This window comes from Streptopelia decaocto (genome assembly GCF_964273445.1).
Source record: "Streptopelia decaocto genome assembly, chromosome: 3".
Lineage (NCBI taxonomy): Eukaryota > Metazoa > Chordata > Aves > Columbiformes > Columbidae > Streptopelia > Streptopelia decaocto.
Genome location: NC_138656.1, coordinates 69,849,629 through 69,872,882, shown reverse-complemented (window position 1 = coordinate 69,872,882; position 23,254 = coordinate 69,849,629). Strand labels below are relative to the sequence as shown.

At 39.2% G+C, this 23,254-nt stretch overlaps 1 protein-coding gene across 1 annotated transcript; it reads right to left on the bottom strand.

Moving 5' to 3' along the window:
• Nucleotides 1–1,154: 1,154 nt before the first annotated feature.
• On the bottom strand, nt 1,155–13,024 carry GPRC6A (G protein-coupled receptor class C group 6 member A; the record flags this gene model as incomplete). The annotated part of the gene is made up of 6 exons (XM_082048185.1): nt 1,155–2,275; nt 3,648–3,771; nt 5,179–5,391; nt 8,233–9,060; nt 10,889–11,192; nt 12,831–13,024. The coding sequence occupies 6 exons, from the start codon at nt 13,022–13,024 to the stop codon at nt 1,155–1,157; spliced, it is 2,784 nt and encodes a 927-aa protein (XP_081904311.1).
• Nucleotides 13,025–23,254: the final 10,230 nt, after the last annotated feature.

Genomic DNA, 23,254 nt, shown 5'->3' with positions numbered 1-23,254 from the left:
ATCAGAAAAATTCCTTCTTCTATAAATGTGCCTTTCGCCTCTCATACAGAAAGCAGGGCATAGCTATGGCCACTGAGCTACAGAGGAGAGACTTATGCAGTGCAGCTCATATCAATTCATTCTTGTGCTATTTCTATTCATCATTATGGTGAATCGTCATCTTCTTGTCAAAAATCATATTTTTTAAGTATATACTAAAAAAACTCATGCTGATCCTGGTTGTTACATTATTTATGTTAATTATAGGAATTAATTAGTGTTTATAAGTTCTGATGTTGCACATCGATGTTACATCCTCAACTAAGAGGACACCTGGGGACAAACATAGTGGGTCCTCTCTCCTCATGCATCAGAGGAGGTGCATGAGGTGAATCAGAGTATTTCCTCTGAGTATGAGGAAACAATGTAGATAACCATACTTATAACTACAGAGCTCCAGAGAAATTCTTCCATTTTTGTATAGACCTATCTCTAGTTCAGTATCATCCTGATAAATACAAGGAACTTTAAAAGTTACTGCAGTATTTGTCTGGAATAGAGTGTGTAATTTTGGAGAGGAAAAAAAAAAAAGATTCACTGATACCAGGTAAAAAGGGTTACTTTTGCATGTTCAGGAGAATGGAAAGCCTATCTTAAAAGTGGAGACTAAAGGATGTGACTTGTTTATCCTAGCAAACAAAGGTTGAGGGAGGATTCTGTTTGATCTGTAAAGCAGGGCCAAGTGGGAAGAAGAGGTCCTTAAAGAACTGGACATCAAATACACACACACACACACACACACACACACACACACACACACACACACACAAAAAAGTGGGGTAAACCCATCTGTTCCCACCTTCCTGCCTATGAGAAATAATAATTTCCTGATGCTTCTGCTTCACTTGGGGAAGTACAGTTGCAGAGTAAGTTCCCACAGGTCGATGTGAGCGGGCTGGGGAAGGAAGGGAGCTGCTGAAGGGGACTGTGCCTCATGGTGCCTGCAGGAGCAGCAGCTGGATTCTGTGAGCAAGGAGAGCCTTGCACATCTGGCAACGGATAACTGCTTCAGTATCAGAGGAGAAGGCATTTCGTGTGACCAAAAGGAAAGAGACCTGAAGGAAAAACTGCTCCCAAAGATGGCTTTTCATCTTCTAGTATTTTAACACTGCCAGTCATATGCTGGAGAGTCTTCTCCTGGCCATAGTCCTTGCAGCATTTTTAGGAAGAACTTTCCCTTTTATTAGCCTCTGCCCAGGCACTTGCAAATGGCTGTTTCCATTCACAGAGTTTCCCTCAGATTTACACAAGTCTGAGATAGTAGCTCGGGAGCTGGAAGACTTTGAATCCAAAGAAATCTGACTAACAGCAACACTGCTGGCGCTCTTGGAGGAATATGTGTAAACCATTTTGAGAAAGGCAGATTTTGTATTTGTTTCTTGCTTGTAAATGATGATATAGCACTTTGGAAGAAAAGTGCAGCAGAGGATTCCATAATTGGATATTAAAACAACGATGATTTCCACTGCTGGCAGGTATTTGCCAAATGTAGTTGCATAGACAGGGATAAATACAATCCATGCTATAAAGTAAATTAGCATGCCAAAAGTGATGAATTTAGCTTCGTTGTAGTTCTCTGGTAACTTCCTACCTTTAAAGGCAAATATGAAGCAAACGAAGGCTAGGGCAGCAATGTAGCTCAACATGATCCCAAAAGCCACAATAGAACCTTCATTGCACTCCAGAATTATTGTTCTTGGGATTGAGAAATTTTGCTTTACAAAAGGTGTCTTAAATATGAGCCAAAAGGTGCAAATGATGACTTGAATTCCAGTGCAGGTGACCACAGTGGGAACAGGTTTATATACACATTTCAGGAAATTCTGCAACTTAGGATCAAAGCTGAAAGCTAGTAAAATTTTTAGTGACTTTATTAAAATACATGAAACGCAGAGTGTAAAACTTATGCCAAAGAGTGCCTGCCTAGTTTTACACTTGAATTCTGTGGGTTCATCTATGAAGAAGATAGTGCTTAAAAAAATTAAGAAGTGGCTGAAGAGAATAATATAGCAGACGGTTAGACCTCCAGACGCCTTTACAACTGGTGTGCTCACGTTTTTAGCAAATATTACACTAATTGACAAAATCAACACAACCCCAAAAGCAGAGAGGAGGAGGAGGAAAATAGCAAACCAGTCAGTCCAGGCGAGGAAATGGATTGTCTTTCTGTAGCATGTAGTGCTGTTGACAGGAGCCCAGTAGGTTTTGTTGTTACATTGGTAGCAGTAATCGATATCTGAAAGCAGAAAAAAAGGGAAGATAATTTAGAGACCCGAAGCAAATAAACGGTGAAGTGGATTGTCTGGGCTTGAGGTACTAGGGGAATGTGGGAAGGGCTGTTTGCTTCCGACTATTGCTGTCGCAGTCCAGGCGGAGGAGCTGCAGGGCTGCAGTGGCAGTGGTGGCAATAGTGGCGTCGGTGACATCGGTGGCAGCGGCAGAAGGAGCAAAGGACGAGTGCCTGCCAGCTGGGAGCAGGGGTTGCCTGCAGCCGGGGACAGGGAGAACGAAGAGGGTCCTAAAACTGCCTTGATCATCACTGACTAGAGATACGTGACCTGACCAGAGCTCTGGACAGGCAAACTTTAACTGAAACCTGAACAGTGACTTGAGAGTAAATCAATTCTCTTGCAGAAATTGGAACGATGCTTCTTTCATTTGCCTATTTTGACAAGAAAAAATCCCAGCTTTCTCTGTACAGACAGCTTTTGAAATGAAACTGCAAGAACAGACATTACTTTAGATTATGCTTCGAAAGCTTACTTTTGCTTTAAAATTCCTGTCCTCTGATAGAGAGAAATTTCACAATTATTTGAACTAAAAACATAAAACTTAATTTTCTCCTGCTCACAGGGTATTAAAAAGTACATTGTACTGCAAATCTCTTAATTCCAACTCTCTCCTCCATATTTAATTTTCCTCTTTAAAAATTTTTGCACAAACCTATAAATGAACCAGTAGTAAAGTACACATCAGATTTGATACTGGCAAGTATTACTGTACAGCTATATCAAACTTTACAACAGTACCTGGTAAGGCAAGAAAAAATTGCTGGTAAGCAGAATACATAACCCTTGAACTTCACAGACTCATAGACTGGTTTGGGCTGGAAGGGACCTGCAAAGCTCAACTAGTCCAACACTCTGCCATGAGCAGGGACATCTTCAACTAGATCAGGTTGCTCAGAGCCCCGTCCAGCCTGGTCTGGAATGTCTCCAGGGATGGGGCATCTACCACCTCTCTGGGTAACCTGTGCCAGTGCCTCACAACCCTCATTGTAAAAAATTTCTTCGTTATTAAACTGGGTGTACTGCAGAAATACAGGCAAGCAAGGCTCTGTTTTAACGAGAGTCAGTCTTACTGACAAATCAGCCAGATTTTCCATCCTAACTATAATAATACCAGTCAATTGGAAAATCTAATGCTGTATTTTGGTCTTCTTAAAAGCATTTTGTAGGCCAAACACTTGTATTTGGGAAACCAAGCATAAACAAATTATTTTAATCCCATTCCAAAGTTATACCCAAGGTTGCCAAGGCACATTACACCCAAACAAAATAGTTGTATTGATGTCTAAATAAATCTTTATTTGGATCACCATTCCTTACCTGTTTGATTGCTATAATGGTTTTCTGGGCAGTAAACACACTCATAGCAGCATGTGTGTGGACTTTCTGTAATCTTTTTCATCTGTCCTGGCCTGCAGTGCTGGGAGCACGTTGACTGAATCTTCTGCAGTGGGCAGAGAACAAAAAAAGGGAATCAACTCAGGTATAACATTAAAATAAACCTCCAGTAATTCTGCAATTTGCAGTCTCTTTTTGTATCTAACATGTTTTAAGGGCATCTGAAAATGATGCTGAAAAAAGGCATTGTATGTGTCTTATATTTTTTCCACACAGTAAACAAGCGACAGACGGGACATTTTCCACCTGATAATTTTATTTTTTGACCCTGAATCCTAATCAGTGGAATCATCTGTACCTTTAAAATGCAGATCAAAGTGTCTCTTTGAACCTGGAATTTAGGCTTCTGAGAATCAGCTCCAAAGCAAGCCCAGAAGCATCTGATAGGGAATTCGAGTGGAATGCTTCACAAGTGAGATCCTGAAACACTGCTCAGCTGCTCTGAGCACAGGGAAGACACCTCAGCTTGGGGGAAACACCTCGGCAGGTGCTCTGAACTGCAGCTCCAATGTTCCTGACCCTTGGTATCTCATTCCTGAGTGATGAAGCACCACCCTGGGGTGTGTGATCAGGTCTGAGGTGAGGTCCTCCTTCCAAAGACAATTTTTTGTAAAATGGAGAAACAGCCCTGAGGGACACTGCTATTTCTTCTCCCTCCAAGATGGTGCTCACAAGGAGACGGAGACATTTGCTTTCTACCCTGGGCAGCGCCACAAAGATGGACAAGATTTTAGATTTTCTTCTGTCCTCAGCCTTTTCTATCAGCCGAGTCCATGTGCTGAGAGTTGCATTCAGCTCACTGAGTAAGCAGCCTCTCCCTGTCCTGTTAGTGGTGAATACTCTGCAGCACAGAGCTGCACAAGGAACTAAGACCTCCACCCATGCACAGATGACAGATTATCCAGCTGGAACTGGCCAGGGCCACCCCCTAGTCCTGTCTACACCAGTGCTGGGGCTCCAGGTTGTACCACCTACCTCAGGCTCCTGTAGTCATGCTCCAACAGGAGCAAATAACCAACACAACTTTATATATATATATATATATAAACAGTAAAATCAACAGATATGAGTCTTCTTGTACAAAATAAATGGTGGTGCTTGTAAGAGAGGGAGCTTTTATTCACAGTCATTTTTTATTTTAAATCCTCTTCTCAAGATTCTGGAGTAGCATCCTTAGGACAGACATAACTCCTCATCTTAGGAAATCTCCTAGGAGCATTCTGGATAAATAATAATACAATTTCAAACTGCTGAGCCTGCTGACAGGCTGACATGCTTCTCAGGGTGCATGGAGGTGGTAGAATATACACAGAGAAGTTTCTTTCCTCTAAAAGTAGAACTTGAAACCACGAGAGAGATTTCTAGCTGACACATACTTCAGTTGCAAATACGGGGAGGAGAAGAAAACATATGAAAGAAATTTCACACGTTATGTCAACAACTGAAAAGTTACCCGTAAATCCAGGAATTCTTTTTTTTTCTCTTCATCTTCAAAGATAAAGTGACCTTTCTCTGGGTCATATTCTGCCATAGTGGTGATTTCCATGCGGCCATCAATTTCTTTCCAAAGAAGTACATCGTAATTGGTGCTCAAATCTCCATTGGAATCAAACTTGATTTCTTTATCATCATCAATGAATGTAACTTTTTCAAGTTTTTCAAGGAGCTGAACGTAAGTATGAGGAATGATAACATACATCAACATCATGTCAGTGTGATGAACTCAATAGTTCAACATACGTATGATAATATCAAGTAAAAAGAAATGTCGCTTCTTAGGAATAAAAGAAAGCTTAAAATTAAAAGTCATCTTTGTAACTGTTTAACGTGATGTCTGACACAGAATTACTTTATTCAGACAATCCTGTTGACCTTAAAAACCTGTTAATTAAAGAATAATAATTTCTTAACTCTATGCAATGTGCGCAAATATTCATGCTAGTATTTTCTTCCAGCCTTGGAAATTCTGGTATGATGATGGAAAAGAAAAGCTTTTTGCTTACAAGAACTAATGTTGAAACTCCCCTTCTCATAAAGAATGACAGTGAGTGATGCTCCTGTTGTTATTTTACTGTCACCAGAGTCAATCTGGGCAATATTTGGTTCCAGAGTAACCTTCCCCAGCATATCTAACATTATTTTCAGCTGTGACTCTGACTGGCATTGTCTATTGCCAGGTGAGACTCAGAACTGTTAAGTGAACAATACCTGCCAGTTTGCTCAGATGAAGTGATTAATGGCACAATGGTAATAAACAGCAAGGCCATATTTGATAGATTCTAGGAAATATCAAAGCAAACATGCTTTGATAAGGCTTCATATTGCAACCCATTCTGTTCAACAGGGGAAATTTCTGTCTCCGTTGTCACAAACAGCCAGATCAAAAAATTCTGTGTAAATCTAGAAAAGGACCGATTAAGGCACATATAACCCACTCCCCATTCATGAGGAGACCACAGAAGGACTTCCCTTAGATACCGTGGCTCTTAATTGAAGCAAAAGTTTTATCCCTTTGCAGGCCTAATGATTATTTTTTTTTTTTTTTGCAACAGGGATTAATTAACAAGAAAAACCCCAAGGTTTTGGTGACGAGATGGATTTAACTGCCCTTTGAAAAGCATGATCTTACATGGATTTGTGATATGAGTAGCACTTACCGAACAGACTGACAAGTATATTATTTCAATAGGCTTTGGCAAATATATGTATATAACACATTCTGTGTATATAATGTCATTTTTTCATATATAACATGTATTTGTTTTGAGAGTTCACATACTGTCCCTGCATCTCTACCAATTTATGAAGAATCAAAGCATGTTTCTAATCAATATTGCATTTGAGTTGTGTGTTGCATAGCTTTGTGGGACTGAAGAGGAATTTTATGTACTTGTATATAACTATATATAATTTTTATATATACTTAGGCTAGTAATTTAATCTTTCTCTTCTCCACTTTTCAAATTCTCTAACAATATGGGAAAAACAGAGCTTTTGGAATAAATCTTGAGATTCAGACAGAAAGGCCTAATAAATAGCAACAGTTTGATGTAGCTGATGGTTATTTCTGCAAAGTCTGTAACACTAATGTCTTGGCTGTTTCTCAGTATGCGGAGATGTGTGATATGGATTAGTTGCATCCTAAGCTTTGTATATATACCTATATCTATATTTGTTTCTAGAGGGTTTAAATTTAATGTAGAGGAAATGTATTATAAAAACAGCACAGGGGACATAACTCTCTCTTTCATTTTTTTCATGAGTTCTTAGCCTCTTAACAGGACTTTTGATTTGGGTGGTTTGGGAATTAATTCAGCAATGATGCAAATGCAGCTGCATTTGTTGCATTTCCTGTGGAACAGTCCTGAAATTGTCCCATGCACATCTACAAATTCATGTATGAGTCTGATTTTTACTAGGACCTTTTTTTTTTTTTTTCCAATTCTCTATCTTGGTTTGACCTGCCCTGACCTAGGATAAGAGGTCAGAGCAAGTCAGAGTGCTTCAGTGGTTGTTTGACTTTTAAATGAACTTTTGTTTAATCCTCTGAGCAAAAGTGTGTGAAAGTGAATACTCCTGAGCAGGTTTTTGGGCAAAAGGTCAGATCAGGTTTACTTGTCTGATTTTTCCTCTTATTTTCCCACCCAGCAGAGTTTCATTTGAAATACCTGACATATTTAAGGATTGTGTCTGATTTTCCTACCAATCACTTCAATATAAATAAAGATCAGACAGACGAATAGTCTGTTGCATTTTCACATTGGAAAATACTTGATTCAGACAAAACAGGGACAATGGTGAGAGAGGAAACCTGAAACTCTGCTGAATGCGCCTGTCCTGCAATATCCCCATCTCTCAAGAGGACTAATTGCTGTGTATTATAGCAGCAACAGGACCAGTCACTAGTAGCTGTACAGCTGATAAGACTGTAGATTGACCATGTATTTTATTCTGTACCACATGAGTACCTGGCAACACATTACAGCAAGGAGCCTGCAGACTGGAGCTTTCATCCAAGCTGGTGCCTACTCTGTGTGCCCTTTGGAAGGGACAGGGGAAGAGTTAGGGTAGCTAATGAGGCCCAGCAGCTCAAAATCCCTTCTGCGCCCATGGAGTCAAGTGTTTACAGACATTGCTATTGTATCCACGAAGAAGGAGATGGTGGATATGCAGTTATGATCAGTTAGCTATCTGTACGTGAAATGCAATAATCATTCCCTACCTACAGCAGAACACAGCCATGGCTTAGCACCAGGAGCTTCTGTGTCTACATTGCCCCCCCCCCAAAAAAAAGGGAACAAACCTGCACTCTAGTTCTAAGCACTGCAGCAATTAGATACTGCTACTCCAGCACATGGTCTGTGATTTCAGTTGGTGAAGAAAGGCAGGAACAGGAAGAAAAAGTCACTTAGTAAAAGGACCAAGCTAGTAAATCCAGGAATGTGGGAGCAAAAATGAGATGAAAGTTTTGCAGAGAGAATGACTCCTGAAAGAATTATCATCATACCTCCCAGGGAGCGAAGGCAGAGGGATCCTTGCAGTTTCTGTGTTTGCATTGCCCTTTAATGGCATGAGCAATGGCATAGGCTGCAAGAATAGTACTATGGATAAATCCTGGTTCAATGTTAGCATTCAAAAAATCATCTCTCCAGATCTGCTGCTTATTTTCAACATTTTGCAATAGATCATCCTGGGACTGGTTTGCAATACATGCTTGAAAATCATGGTATTCCAGGTGTGCACAGGCTGACAAAAGCGTAATATATTCATGTAAAAACTTGTTGTTGTCAGTAGGCTTTTCATGAAGATTTCTCAGAAAGTCTTGGAATGTGGAGATGTCTCCACTTTTAAATCCAAATCCCACAATGGTTCCCAGCTCTCTGATATTGGGAATTGTACTGATTTTGACTGCAGTCGACCAGTTATCACTTGCAATCCAGATTTTGTTTACATTCCTCTCAATTGCCTTCTTAAATAGTTTGAGCACATGGAACTGTCTCATAAAGACAACGATAACATTTACTTTGGTTTCCTTGACAATTTTCTCAACTGCATGATCAACTTTAGTGTGAAAGGTGCTGTCAGAGAGATAGGCAGGCAGCATTTCTTTAAAAGCTATGCAAACGTTGTTTGCCATGGCCTGGACCCCAAAGCTCTCCAAAGCAAAGCGTCCATTGTCATCATCAGTGGCTATTACTCCAATCCAATTCCACCCAGCCTCACAGATCAAGTGGGCCATTGCTCTTGTCTGATGGAAATCGCTGGGGATAGTTCTGAAGAAAGAAGGAAACCGGATTTTGTCACTGAGGATTTCAGCTGATGATGCAGGACTGACCTAAGAGGAGCAAACAATTCAGTTACAGAGGAGGTCTTCTGCAAAGGATGCCAAGAAGTCCAAAACTGCCACAACCACTCTCTGACCCAGAGCTCCCTCATCCTGTGGCTGAACATCAGTAATGTGCAGCCAGAAGGGGCATGTTCCCTTGCCCTGCTCTTTGGATGCAGACTCATGCCAGTACCACTTCCACTGTTTTCATCCTCATGCACATCATTGCTTTGGTAAAGGCAGATCATAAAACCTTCCAGAATGGATATGACAGTTATGCTGGTAGGTGGATTTTGTTTTACACTGTTCAAATACCATCAACATGCTATCCCAAACAATATTTAAAATGTTGGAAGCATTAAGTATTGTTTGATTTATTCAACTTGGTTGTACCCTTACACTTTGCGGCATTTTTCTGTCACTGAGTATGTAGGTATGGTTCACCCACATATATATTTTCTCTCCAAGTTTTAATTACTATGTTTTAAAAGGATCATTAAGTCTATTAGAGGAATCTCACAGAAAACCAGGCAACAACCAACATTACATAATGCTATGATTCTTTCAGATAAAAGATTTATTACCTTTTCCTTGTGAATGAAGCTAGAACAAAGGTAAATGGAACATCTTTCTTTAAATCTCTTCACTTTTAATGCATTTCTGTTTGCTTGTTTTGTTTGTTTGTTTTCCTACACTTATATTTCATACATTGCTTGACAGTTCTTAAAAAATAAATCTAAGCTTTCCAAAATGAGAGTCACCTGTCTGGAGGGGATACCAAATCTTACTGATGTCAGAAGATTACAGATGCCATTGATGAGAAAAATCTGTTGGTTTACCTTTTCCACCTCTACATCCCAATGCAGGTTTGTTTCATGACTTGCCTTTTGATTATGTTCAAGTGTGGCATTTTAATTTTCATACTTACTATTGCTCCTGTGGTGGAGCTGGAGGTCATAATTGCTTCCTACTGTTGCAGAGGAGAAGATTCAGTTAGAAGTTATATTTAGTTCAGATCTTATGTCTTTTCTACATGTTTGGTTACTATGTTGCTACTTTGCAGTGAGGTAATTTATGTCCAATTGCCAAACCCAATGTGTAACACAGGCAGGTGTGGAAGTGGATCTCTTTTTTCCTTGTTGGTCCTGGCCTTGACCCCAACTCTTTTACCGTGGATAAAGTAGGCCTAAGTACAAGTGTGAGACTGTAATAGTCCTAGAGAGGACAGAAATAGAGAAGGATGTTTTGGGAAGGACCAGTGTGGATGTAGACAGTTGTATTCCTTCTTTCCTACAACTGCTTGAAGAGCAACAGGAGTAAAACGGTGGTTTAGAACAGTATTCCTCACTTCATTGCCCATAGTTAGACTCTAAAATCTGATCTCTTTCAGGCAAAAGAGAATTTCCAAATTTCTGGCCAAATTTGATTTTGTCTGTTTTCAGCTTGAGATTGGGTTTTGTCATATCCACCACCAGCCAGACTAAACACGGTGGGTGTAGCTTTGTTGCCTGAACAAAGTTCTTGAGTGTCATCCAAGGTACACTGGAGCAACTGGCACAACCATGCAGGACTAATGGCACTGCCAGGCTGACAAGAGCCCAGCACCATCCTGATATTGCGCTTGGAGGCATGTAGGTCATGCCTTTGTTTAGGCAAGTGAATCAAGCCCTCCATTTAGAGTTGAATCCCACCCCTTCTGATGTCCTTCAGTTGAGCCAAATCCTGCCCTGGAGCAAACACGCGGCTTTTGCAATCCCTATGATCAGAGCTGCACCTTTATTCTAAGCATGGTAAATTTGACCCTCTCTCCGAAATGAAACAATTTCCTCAAACCTACTTGTGGGATTAGTTGCAAAGCCAACAGCCTTGAAACTGCCATCGACACCTCCGAGTAGCTGGCTCCAATGACAGCCTTAATTCTCGGGACGTAGTCTGAGTAGTTACACTTGAACTCTACAACATCCTCAGAAGAATTGAATTTAGAGAGAAACCTCAGAGCAGATGCCATGGCTTTTGTAACTTCTGCACATGTGTCATAGATTTCATAGCCCAGAGTAATTCCAGATAAGAGCGTTGAATTGTTGATGGTTTCAATAGCATGTATCATTGCAAGTGTCTGAAGAAAAATTTGAATTTCAAAGCTGTCAGAAAACACAGAAGTTTCATTTTAGAAAAAACATTGCTGGGAACAAGGCTGAAGCAAAGTTCATTTTGAGGATCACTAAGAACTTGACAACTACTGAAAAGAAGTGATGGATACTATGTTTTGTGTGATTTGATTGGGTTTTAGTGTGCAAAAGATTAGAAATCAGATATTTTTGTCTCAGCTAAATGGGATATTAAGCAAAATAAACACAAAACATAAAATAAACCTGAATAAAGGTGTTTGTTTTTTGTTTTTTTGTTTTTTTTTCTGAAAACAAAAAGGTAAAAGTTAATTTTCATGTTACATGAAAATTTGCAAGTGATATCTTCAGGAAGCATATTTCAAAGTCAGTGAGTGTATTCTAATTTACTTCATCTGCCCAGTAAGCTATTTTAAAAATGTATTTACTTTCATCAAAATAATGAAATAAAGAAAAGAAAGCACTAAATATTTCAGGATATAAGAAGATATTTCAGAAATAGAGGTCTTCTGCTAGTTGCATCCATGTTCTTAAAATCCTCTCTAAACCTGATGAAGTTAGTCCAGCTGTTCCCCTTATCTCCAGTGGATATTATAAGAGGTGCTTAATCAGAACTGTGCTAGCAGAAAATGTCTGCAACACAACCAACCCTCCTCTCAGACAAACTTCACAAGTTTACAGATCTTATAAACTAAATTAAACTTCAAATGGGCCTGAGACAATTGATGACTCTCTAGAAAAATAATGTAAGACTGACGAAATTATCAACTTTGTCATCATTTTGAAATAAATCCAGATGGACACCTGATGTTCAGCTGATTATTAGATTCAGAAGTGAGATTAAGCTGCATGTAAAATTCAAATAAAATTTGAAGATTTGCTCATGTATTAAAATTAAAGAAAACACATATTTGGAATTCCTGGGCTTAGGAAAGCTTTGTTAAATACTTAAAATGAAGTTCTTCACCAGGTTTCCTTTGCATTCTTTCTAGAAAAATGGGCATTTTAAGCATGGGAGGATTTGAAGCCAACAAAATAAATATTCTGATGCACAATCTGAACGTGAATGCATACATGACATGGTGTTTACATATAGTCTCTCATATAATGTAATGCCACAATTATAATACAAAGTGTAATAATTACAGTAATTACAACAATAATTACAATCTAGTCAGTAAGGTTCTGTCATAGATTACAACTGAGCTGCCCTGTGAGGTGGGGGACATACTCTGTTATGTGCTTTGGTAAAATGGAACATTTCGCCTGTGTTCAAATCAGGTAGGTCCAACTTCATAATAAATAATGAACAGCTGCACAGCAGTGTACTTCACACATATAGCAACAAATTAGCATTTACATGGAAATTAAACGATTGTTCAGCACAAACCTCCAGGGTTATTTGATTATATATGAAGAATGAAATAGGATAAAAAGCTCATTCCCTTCTTCAGGCAGCCACATTTTTTTTTACTATAACTTTGCCATACTTTATCATCCTATATTAATTTATGCACAATTTATATGATGTCCAAGGTCTTTTTTAAGATTAAGAAATGCAAGAGAAGCAGATTTTGTTGATCTTAATATGAGGTACATGCCCAATGTCAGTCATCTCTTCTTTGTTATATATTCAGTTCCAGTATTACTCACCCAGAGCAATTCTGAATTACTGGCTTGATGGGATATTCTTCTGGATGCAGCATTTCACTATGAACTGCAAACAAGCCTCCAATAACAATGTCCCCTGGAGAACTGGCCCCCACAAAGTCATCGGTATTCTGGCAAGAGAAAGCGACATCAGTGCCGATCACAAAGCAGGAGACCAAAAAGCTTATGAATGCCATGTTTCTGTTTCCCTCACTCACTACCAGCTTTAAGTCAATTAAGTGAGCTGCAGGGTCAACAAGGGCTCCTATGTCATCTATAAACAGCAGCAAAAGAAAAGGGCTGCAGTCAGAAGTTGGGCACACCTCATAAGGTGCTTGTGCTTGCTTCACTGGCTGAGGCTATTTTATTGAAGGTATTTAAGCAACACTGTCACGTAAAATGTGTGTAGGGGTATGAAACTGAAGAGGGAAGGAAAACAATAAATGAGTTGAAAAGGAAATGGTGGACATAAAATCTGTTCTGCTGTGTTCGAAGTTTATGATACCTTATCTAAAATACATGGCAAATATTTTTGGTATAAATTTGGGCTGGTCTTGAATACTTATTCACTGAGTGCAGGATGAGAAGAAGCAATCACGTAACATGATAGTGATATTGCTGTTACCATATTTTAAGGGTCTGGGCTGGAACATACTGAAAAAAGACCCTCTTGCTACAGTGTTGGAGCGATAAAGGACTCAGCAAACATTCCGATTCAATGTGAATCACGCAAAAGCCATTTATTACAGAAACAAGTCTCCTTATATACGCAACTATATTCTAATCACGCGTCCACACTCCAAGCATGGATTCGCTAAATGAGTATCGTGGGCTGTCCATGCGCTGGAGTCTCACTGATGATACGTCCAATGATTCACGCCGCTCCAGGACCCCGGTGATTGAGGAACGCCCCTCTTTCTCACAGCAGATTCTGTTCTCAGCTTCTCGAAGCGGCCTTGAGATTCCTTTGAGCCAGACTAATTCAGCAACAAATCTTTATCTATCAAAACCCCTCCACACTACAGTGTGTTTTATTACAGATCAGACTCTAGTCCAAAAAAACCCCACCCCAAAACTAACAAAAGACTGCTTCTCTCTCAACTTTTTTCTTATAATTTTTGAAATATTTGTATAAAAATTGTTTGGATAAGCTAATATTAATAAGCTAATAGAACGCATAGCCCCTAGGGACACCAGCTGGCTTTGGATCAGACTCTGTATTTACAAGTCAGGCCACATCTGCTGCTGGTTAATCTCATAAACACAGAACAGTGGGAAAGCATAATACTAGTCCTAGTTTTTTGACAGGGGAGGAGCAGACTGTCTTCTGCCTCTCACTGAGGACAGCAGCACGTGGGCAGCAGCTCCTCAGCTGTGGCAGGACTGGGAAGCAGCTGTTCTTGGTGCCACCATTCTGCTCAGATTCGCAGGAATTCAATGCTGCACCAGAAGGCAACTGGGGGAAAAGAAGAGCATGGGCTGGACTCTCAGCTTTCATAAACTCCAACCATAAACACCAAAGTGAACTTCTGCAGGACAGAAACATGAGTGATGCTACTAAACAATAACAATTTACATAAGAGACACAGATTTGACAATAATCCCTTTCTGTTCTTGATATTGGCTTGTTTATCTGTTTTCTTATAATGGCTTCTTCAGATTTTGCTTCTTTTGATAGTGTGCCAAAACAGTCTCAGAAGAACGGGGTCAATCATAGTGTTTATTGTCTATGATTGTACTATACAAAAAGCTGGGTTTTACACACAAAAAAAAATGAAACAATGTTTCTTTTCCAGCAAGCAAAAAGAGATAATTGGGATGTCTGTTACATATTGTTTCTGATAAGCATAACACATACCATATATTTTTTTTTATTTATTACATTTTGCTTTTTCTTTTTTTTTCTCACTAGTCTCTTTATAGTTAGAGTATCCATTTACAACAGAGACATCTCCTGCAAATGCAAAAGCAGCAGACATACTACTTGCAAATCCAAATGTTAATCCCCAGTTAAGTCACCAATCAGACTCTCCTTTGTTATAACATAACAGCTTGTGTTTCTTTCATCTGCCTTCTCTCTTTCCATGTAGCATTCTCACTGCTGGGTCAGGACATAAAGTAAACAGCTGCTGGCATTTTCTTTAATGTATCTGATCACATGCGTTTATGGGAAGATGATGATTTATTCTGCTTCTGTACTGACTTGCAAAAATTCCAGTTATTCCAAATGCTTTCCTCTTGGCTTATAGCAGTGTAAGGGTAGTCAGACTTTGGCCCTGAGTTATGAGACATTCACTTGCAAATATTCATATACTGATTCTTTTCCATTCAGGTAATGCACCCTAAAGCCTGGCTGTATATATTCTGGTGTTTCCTTTTTGTTAACTTTGAATATAACTTTGTCTATAAACTTTGTGCATATTTTATGTAATTAAAGCATAATATTGAAGCTAGTAATTTCCTTAAGCAACCCACAATAAGTATCCAGCCATATGCCTCCAGTGTAAAATGTAACATTTAAGGATCTAACACTTGGTATTGCATCAAGGATTCAATGGAAATATAGTACTGTTAATTTGAAATTTCACATTTTTTATAATTCATTATTAGAAGCAGAAAAGAAACTTACTTTAAGCAGTCTCTAAAAATGTTTTTATAGAAGAGAATTTTACCTACAAACAGAAATCTTTACTCGGTCACTTTCAAAAGTGGAAGTTGACAGAATAAACATCACATATAATTGGTGCATAATTTCATGTTACTTATAAAAGCACTACAAAATGAGGTGTGCTTCAAATTCAACTACATTAAGTTTATGTCACAGTGTCGAACATTTTCACAAGGAAGGATTTTTATTGTTATTGTTTGTTTTCAAGACCTATATCTCATAATTACTACTAGTGATGAGAAGTACTTAGAAGTTACTGAGATAGCTCAGCCTAATCTAGTACTGCAGAATTAACTGGAAGTGTTTGCAAAGTGCGTAAGTACCAATATAAATAAGTGTATAGTACAGAATGTTCTTTGCTTAAAATTTAGTGATGTACTATTGTGACATTGCTGGACTTCCACAGTCGTCTGCATAGGAGTGTTTCCTGTCAGGTACAATCAAGCATGAGATTCAGGGGAAGTCCTGAAGTACCATCATCTCTAGAAAGCAGCCTTTAATGGACTGTGTGAAGGCAGAAACCAGGACCTACTGAACCCAGAGCTACTCTGAGAGCCACAGATTAATTCAAAGAGGCTTTGGAGGATCTGATGGGAGACAAAAATATTCTGTTAGTGTCTCAGTATGCCCCAGAGATAACTGCAATAGTGCCAAAATAGCTATTTATTCTACCTGGGCTTCAGCTTCCCTTTGAGAAGCACCAGAACCAGTGAGTTTTGGAAGATGGCTTTGTCAAGCTCACCACTAATCCTGCATGTGGCTTCTTGTAAATGTACAGTTAATACATTTTTGGCAACAGTGCCACACCTATTGAAAGGCTCCAGAATCCAAACTTCACAAAAGAAGCCAGGCAGACTTGAATATGAGACCAACCAACTATACCCTCAGTGCAGTAGATACCTGTAAATGGACCACCTGCATCTCCTGTCTTTGCAGCCTTTAGACCTGGATAGGTTATGGCTTTTGTGCAAAAGAAAGTTTTGCAACTGTCAGTAGGTTGGTCAAGCAAAGAGACACTATACTGTGCAGAAAACAAACATTAAGATTTTGGTTGAACTTCTTAGCTGTTGTTTTCAATGGAGAAGTTAATGGGTTAAATTCCAACAAGAATACCTTTTCTCTGAAGCCCATCTGGTCAGATACTGGTAAAGGAGAAGAACATTTTTTGTCACTTTCTATTTTAAACTGCTTCTAATTGTTCTGTTTCCAAACTAATATACAATGGATTGCTAAATCCTCTGCTAGCCATATGAAAAAGGAAGGGAGGAAGGGAGGAGGGAGGGAGGGAGGGAGGAAGGAAGGAAGGAGAAAGGAAGGAAGAAAAGGAAGGAAGAAAAAAAGGAAGAAAAGGAAGAAAAGGAAGAAAAGAAATGCAGGAAGAAAGGAAGAAAGAAAGAAAGGAGAAGAAAGGAGAAGAAAGGAGAAGAAAGGAAGGAAGGAAAGGAAGGAAGGAAAGGAAGGAAGGAAGGAAGGAAGGAAGGAAGGAAGGAAGGAAGGAAGGAAGGAAGGAAGGAAGGAAGGAAGGAAGGAAGGAAGGAAGGAAGGAAGGAAGGAAGGAAGGAAGGAAGGAAGGAAGGAAGGGAAAGAAAGAAAGAAAGAAAGAAAGAAAGAAAGAAAGAAAGAAAGAAGAAAGAGAATAATTTGGATTTTCTCACTGTTATTCAAAAGAGTGCGATAACCCCTCCTCTCTCAGACAAGACCTACCCTACCTACAAGGGAGATTTCCCTTTTTAGAGAATACAGCAGCATTCAAATAAAATCCTGTCATTTGCTATGAAGCTGATGCTTGTGTTAGTTGAGTGACCACACCTTCTCAGATTGTTCCTGGAGAAGACATAAGCCATGAAAAAAGGCAGATGAGCCAGAATTTTTAACTGAGTGGTTTGTTTCCAGTTCTACCATTGATTTCTTGTGCCTGATCTGCACAGAATTCTGCCATGACTTCCCAAACCCAGTCAGGTGTTCACAGCTAGGTTTCTAAAAGGCTCCATCTCTCTCTCAAATTAAGTAGTACCAAAATGTCTTGAAACTCTAGACTTAACCTTCTTCTGATTTGTATAATGTCTGTGAAACAAAGAACAATATTGTTTTTCCATTCAGATCGTAAACTGTTTAGAATAACTACTGTCCTTTACTTATGGTGACCCCCCAGACTACATAGTATATTTTGATACAAGTAATAAATAACATAACTAGGCAAGAGAAAAGCTAGAATAAGCCATGTCCCAGTATAAATCAGTGCTGAAACAAAGGAATATATCTTGTGTGAGGCGTCTATTTAAAAAATTTTTACTTTTCACATAACTCTAATCAAGCCTGGCAATACTGTGAATGATGTGGTCACAAAAGCCTTGACCCACCAGGGAGTGGTTCAGTAGAAATGCCCATGTCTGCTGCCACCTCACTTCCACTCATGAGCTGGCAGTGTATCCCATGGCTTTGGCCAGCAAGTCACCTCTCTATGTGCCTTTGTTCTGGGATGGTAAGCAGCTTGGAAGCATACTTGGAAGGCTCCCAGGTAGCCCAGCTGCTCCCTCATGGTCTTACAGAAGTCCATAGGAGCTGGTGAGCCTCACCAGCAAGACTGAAAGGCCAGCTGAAAGCTAATCTGGAAGGGAGGAAAAGAAAATCATAGAGTCAAAGTGTGAACCTCAGTATATATTGACTATGAGCAGTGTTTGAGAACACTTCCAAAACCAGAAATAGCAAGGAAAACACATGTGGCACTGCTCTCTAAAATCACCACTAAAGATCCCTGTGCAATTGAGAGCAGCCATTGTTTCCAGCAGGGAAGCCATTACAAATCATAGAATCACAGAATGTCCTGAGTTGGAAGGGACCCACAAGGATCCTTGAGTCCAACTCCTGTCCCTGCATATTACAACCCCACAGTTCACACCATGTGTCTGAAGGCGTTGTCCAGTCTCGAACACTGTCATGCTTGGAGCCGTGAACACCTCCCTGGGGAGCCTGTTCCAGTCCCTCTGGGTGAAGAACCTTTTCCTAATGTCCAACCATGAGTATGCTAACACCTTCCAGGCCAGTAAGGAGCTGTCCCACATGAAATCATTCTTTTTTTCCATGCAATCAGTTTATCGAGCTATTTTCTTTCAATATGATAGACTACATCTACATTAATAAAGACAGTAGATAGTCCCGAGGTCAAAACATTAAGAACAGTAAATATTCGTTAGAATTGCCAGCTTTCTAGACCAACAGAATCATTGTATTTAACCCAATGATTTTGGATTACTTGGTTTCTTTTAAGGAAGTTTAAATGATGGAGAAAAAAAAAAAAGTATTGCATTACTTAATTATCTTTAAAAAAATTATTCTGTTCACTGTGACTCTACATAGCTTAATAGTAAATATTAGAATTAAAGAATGGAAAGGAGAATACCCATTATTTTGATTTGTGGTCTATTACTAAAAAACCCCTTAAAAATTAAAACCACATCAACAGTGAAATGGAAGTTGGATGCAAGCCAGGCGGTCACATTAATTCCTGAGAAACAAACTAACTCAATTTTCAAGTTCATTGGGTTTGTCCTCTAGAGTGTGTCAGCTGAGATGCATGATGGGGAGGACGAGTCTTGTTTTTTTCTGTCAGGTCACAATATTGTAATGTGCCTCCTGATGTTCTCTGGAAGTTGAATTTTCCCCTGCTGCAAACGGCCTTGTTCAAGTACTTCTGGTGGAAAACTGACATGCTGGAAAGTCTACCTAGAGTAGACAGTCCCTTCAGCCTCCTGCTAAGACTGTCAGCACAGTCCTGGGCAGCCCCACAGTAATGTCTTTTCCAGAAAGTGTTTAAGTCAATAGTCAGTGTTGTGCATGTTCAGTGTACCTCTGCTGTTTTTGCCACTATAGAGCTATAAGAAATTAAAGCAGAGTTGTGAAGGGGAGAATACAATTTCTACTTTCTTTTGAGTTCAGAGCAGAGATTTCATTTGTCTTCTCTAACATTTTAATACTCTTAGATTAAATTTCAAGTCAAATATAAATTTGAAATGAAGGATCAAATGGATTTGACTTTTCTGATGTTAAGTATTTTTAGCCATTCCAAAATTGAATTTCTCTATGAGTAAACTAGGTCTGTTTTGTTTTGTTTTGTTTTTCAAATAATCTTGTAAGGCTGCTCCTATCTCACCCAGCCAAGAAGACTGTCAGCTCTCAGGATGGATGCAAGACAGTTTTTCATAAAAGCCAGCATGGCAAGCACGACCCAGTTGATTGAGATGTTATTTTCAGAATGCTTCATCAGATTTTGTTTCCCTCCTTTGTTCTACCTCTTTTCTCAACTGGAAAACAAGTGAGAAAAAATGTAATTCTTCTATTGACTATGCCAACATTTGGACCCAATCTGTAGTAAAATGGCCACCCAGGGGGAAAGAAAACCTGTAGCCTAGATATTTGGGCTTTTTCCTGAGAAGCAAGAGGCCAGGGGTCCAGCCCTTCTACCAATGACTCTCACAATCCTAAAGTGACACCTTTGCTACAAAAAGGAGGGGACTCAAGTCTTTCTGTTCCCGGTGCCCTCTACTCATTGGAATGTCCCTGATTATTTTTTTGATAAAGTCCTTCTAGCCTCCACATTTGGAACCCTCCTCAGAGAGTCAGTATATTCAGAAACTGCTGGTGGCATATTGCCTAGTATATTTGGTATATTCTGGAAATGCCACCCTGCAAGAAAGTCAGGCTGGAGATCATCTCACATGAAAACATTGATGGCAAGCAGGTATGAAGTTGATGCCAAAGCGTTCAGTGTTATTAATACTGAACATGCCTTAAAACAGAATTAGGCTTACAGGGATTTTGAGTTCAAAAATATTTTTAATGGTTATAGTTTTTAGACATCTCCAATTAACTGTGAGGGATCTAAAGGTCTTAGTTTTGGAAATAGCCTGTTAAAGGGACAGCTAGCTACATCTATCCTGGTGACCTTGTGCTTATTCTTATTGAACCACTTTTGTAAATAGTACCTAGTGATGTTTTTACTCTTACAGTACTCGTCCCACATAAACCCATTTAAAAATATGAGCACTTCAGTCATTTGGAGCTGAAACAGAAATTATAATATTAAACAGTAATTAGAATAAGAGAAATGAAGAAAAGGTTCAGTTTTGGGAGCAGGGACTGAAAATCAGGTGGGCCCTACTTTTAAGGGAATGCCTTGATCACTAATAGATATCATGTAATACTTGGTTTTTCTCTATCCCAAGCCTCCAATTACTCTGTGCAAATATCAGTATAGGGAAGAATGAGAACTCATTTGCTTCCCTTCCTCAGCATACCTTGTCAAGAACACTGTTGGAAAACATAGGTTTAAACCTCTTCAGATAGAAGAAAAAATTGAGTCCATGTCTCCCAAATGTGCAGGCTGACATGATCTAGAACAGTACACCAGGGAAAGGGCTGGTTTTCCCTTGCCCTGAAGCTGTTAGGAGCTCCTTATTTAGCTGTAAGGAGCTGTGCAGGTGAGGGCCAAGATTCCTGAAAGTAGATGGGTTTTATGCCTTAGGTAACTCAGCTGAGGATTGATGTTTAAAAATGTTTAACTTTGACTCTAAAACCTTTTCAACCCTAGTACTCCAGCTCTCAAATTATTTTGTCTTTTTTTTTTTTTTGAGAATTGATTCAAGGTTGTCATTGTCATCCTTATTCTGGACTTTAAAAATTTATTTTTGGTTTTATTTCAAGATCTTAGAAGATCTCAGCTTATCTTACAAGGTTTAACTGATTGTGTTATAAAAGTAAACATACATCTGCAAAGAGAGTACAGGCAGAACAGGTGACACCCATAAAAATTCCTTTCAGATAAGGAGAAGTTTTTCAGGCATTCAATTTCCTGCAATTTTCAGGTACTCCCTTTGTGAACTATGTTAATGAAAGAGTTACTGTCACACTGCGAGACAGAAATTGCATGATTCCATAGAAAATGAATGAAGTTTTATTTGAAAAATAAAAGAAAAAAACAAATATTTTCCTAGAGGCATAATTAAATACATGTAATTTTAAAAGGTTATTCCTTTACCAGTGCTTTCTGCTAGATGGATTCACTTTAAAATCTGAAAGGATAAATAGAAAACATTGTACTACAAGTTACTCTAAAGATTTCCCTTGCTCCAACAGCGAAAGAGTTTTACAGCAGAGGGACATGGAGAAAAAAGAACTTCAGGAGTTTGAGGCCAGTGCATGTACTATTTTCCCATCTGGTTTTTGTTTGTTTGTTTGTTTCGGTGTTTATTTTTGTTTTGTTTTTTAATCACTATGGTTTCCTTCTTTTCACTCATCAACTTGCTTACGTAGATTTACATTACCCATTGGAGAACTCCTGTTTTCACTTTATTCCTACTCATAAGAAAAATCATTCTTGTAAGATGCATCAGAAAACCAACAAATGAACTTGAAAGCTTTTATTTAAATGAAACTACAGCTGTAATTTCATAACTAATGGCTGACAAAGTTGTACTATGAACTAATAAAAACTTTAATATCCAAAACAATTAAAATCCTTCATTTACCTCAAATACATTGAAATACAGATATTACTTTCCCTAAAACTATAGAAAAAAATATTGTTTACATGGATGCAGAATGCTTAAACACACATTTATCTAAGAAGTTTTACATGGGCAGCAGATTCTTACACTCATAGAATCGTTTGGGCTGGAAGGGACCTTTAAAGATCACCTAGTCCAACCCCCATGCTGTAGGCAGGCATATCTTCCACTAGATCAGGTTGCTCAAAGCCCCATCCAACCTGACCTTGAACACTTCCAGTGATGAGACATCCATAACTTCTCTGGGCAACCTGTTGCAGTGCTCACCACCCTCACCATAAAAAATGTATTCCATATATCCATTCTAAATCTACCTTCTTTCATTTTACAGCCATTTCCCCTTGTTCTGCCACTACAGGCCTTGATAAAAAGTCTTTCTCCATCTTTCTGGTAAACTCCCTTTATATACTGAAAGGCCGCAAAAATATTCTTATTGTTCTTGAGACAATATTTTCAAAAAGTATTATGATTATTTCCACATACAAGTGTTCATAAATCATCAGCCAGGCACAATAAAAACATGATGATGATGCTGATTATGATGGTGATGTCAGGTAGTATTTACATTGGAGTCTGTGAACATATCTACAGGTTAATGAAAGCTGATTCATAATTATCATTCCAAGAAGTGAGGCAGTAAGAAAGGTCTCTGTGCAGGTGCCACATCTAATCCTAACTTATTAGTGAGAAATTAGGAAGCAGAAAACTAAAATATTTTCTGAATTACACCAGAGAAATTCACAGCTTAATTCTGCAGAAGTGTTTAGTTATAGTAGACTGACCTGCACGCTTCAGGACCGAACAATGACAGACCTCCAGATTTACTGTGAGACCATCATGTTCAGGAATGCACCAACACACCTTCAAATTCAAAACAATGCAAACTCTTAGCTACCAATTTCTTTGAATACACCATTTTTAATATATGGCAACATAATATATGCATTGCATTATTAAGATACAAATACTAATGGAAGAAAAAAGGGAAGGGAAGGGAAGGGAAGGGAAGGGAAGGGAAGGGAAGGGAAGGGAAGGGAAGGGAAGGGAAGGGAAGGGAAGGGAAGGGAAGGGAAGGGAAGGGAAGGGAAGGGGAGGGGAGGGGAGGGGAGGGGAGGGGAGGGGAGGGGAGGGGAGGGGAGGGGAGGGGAGGGGAGGGGAGGGGAGGGGAGGGGAGGGGAGGGGAGGGGAGGGGAGGG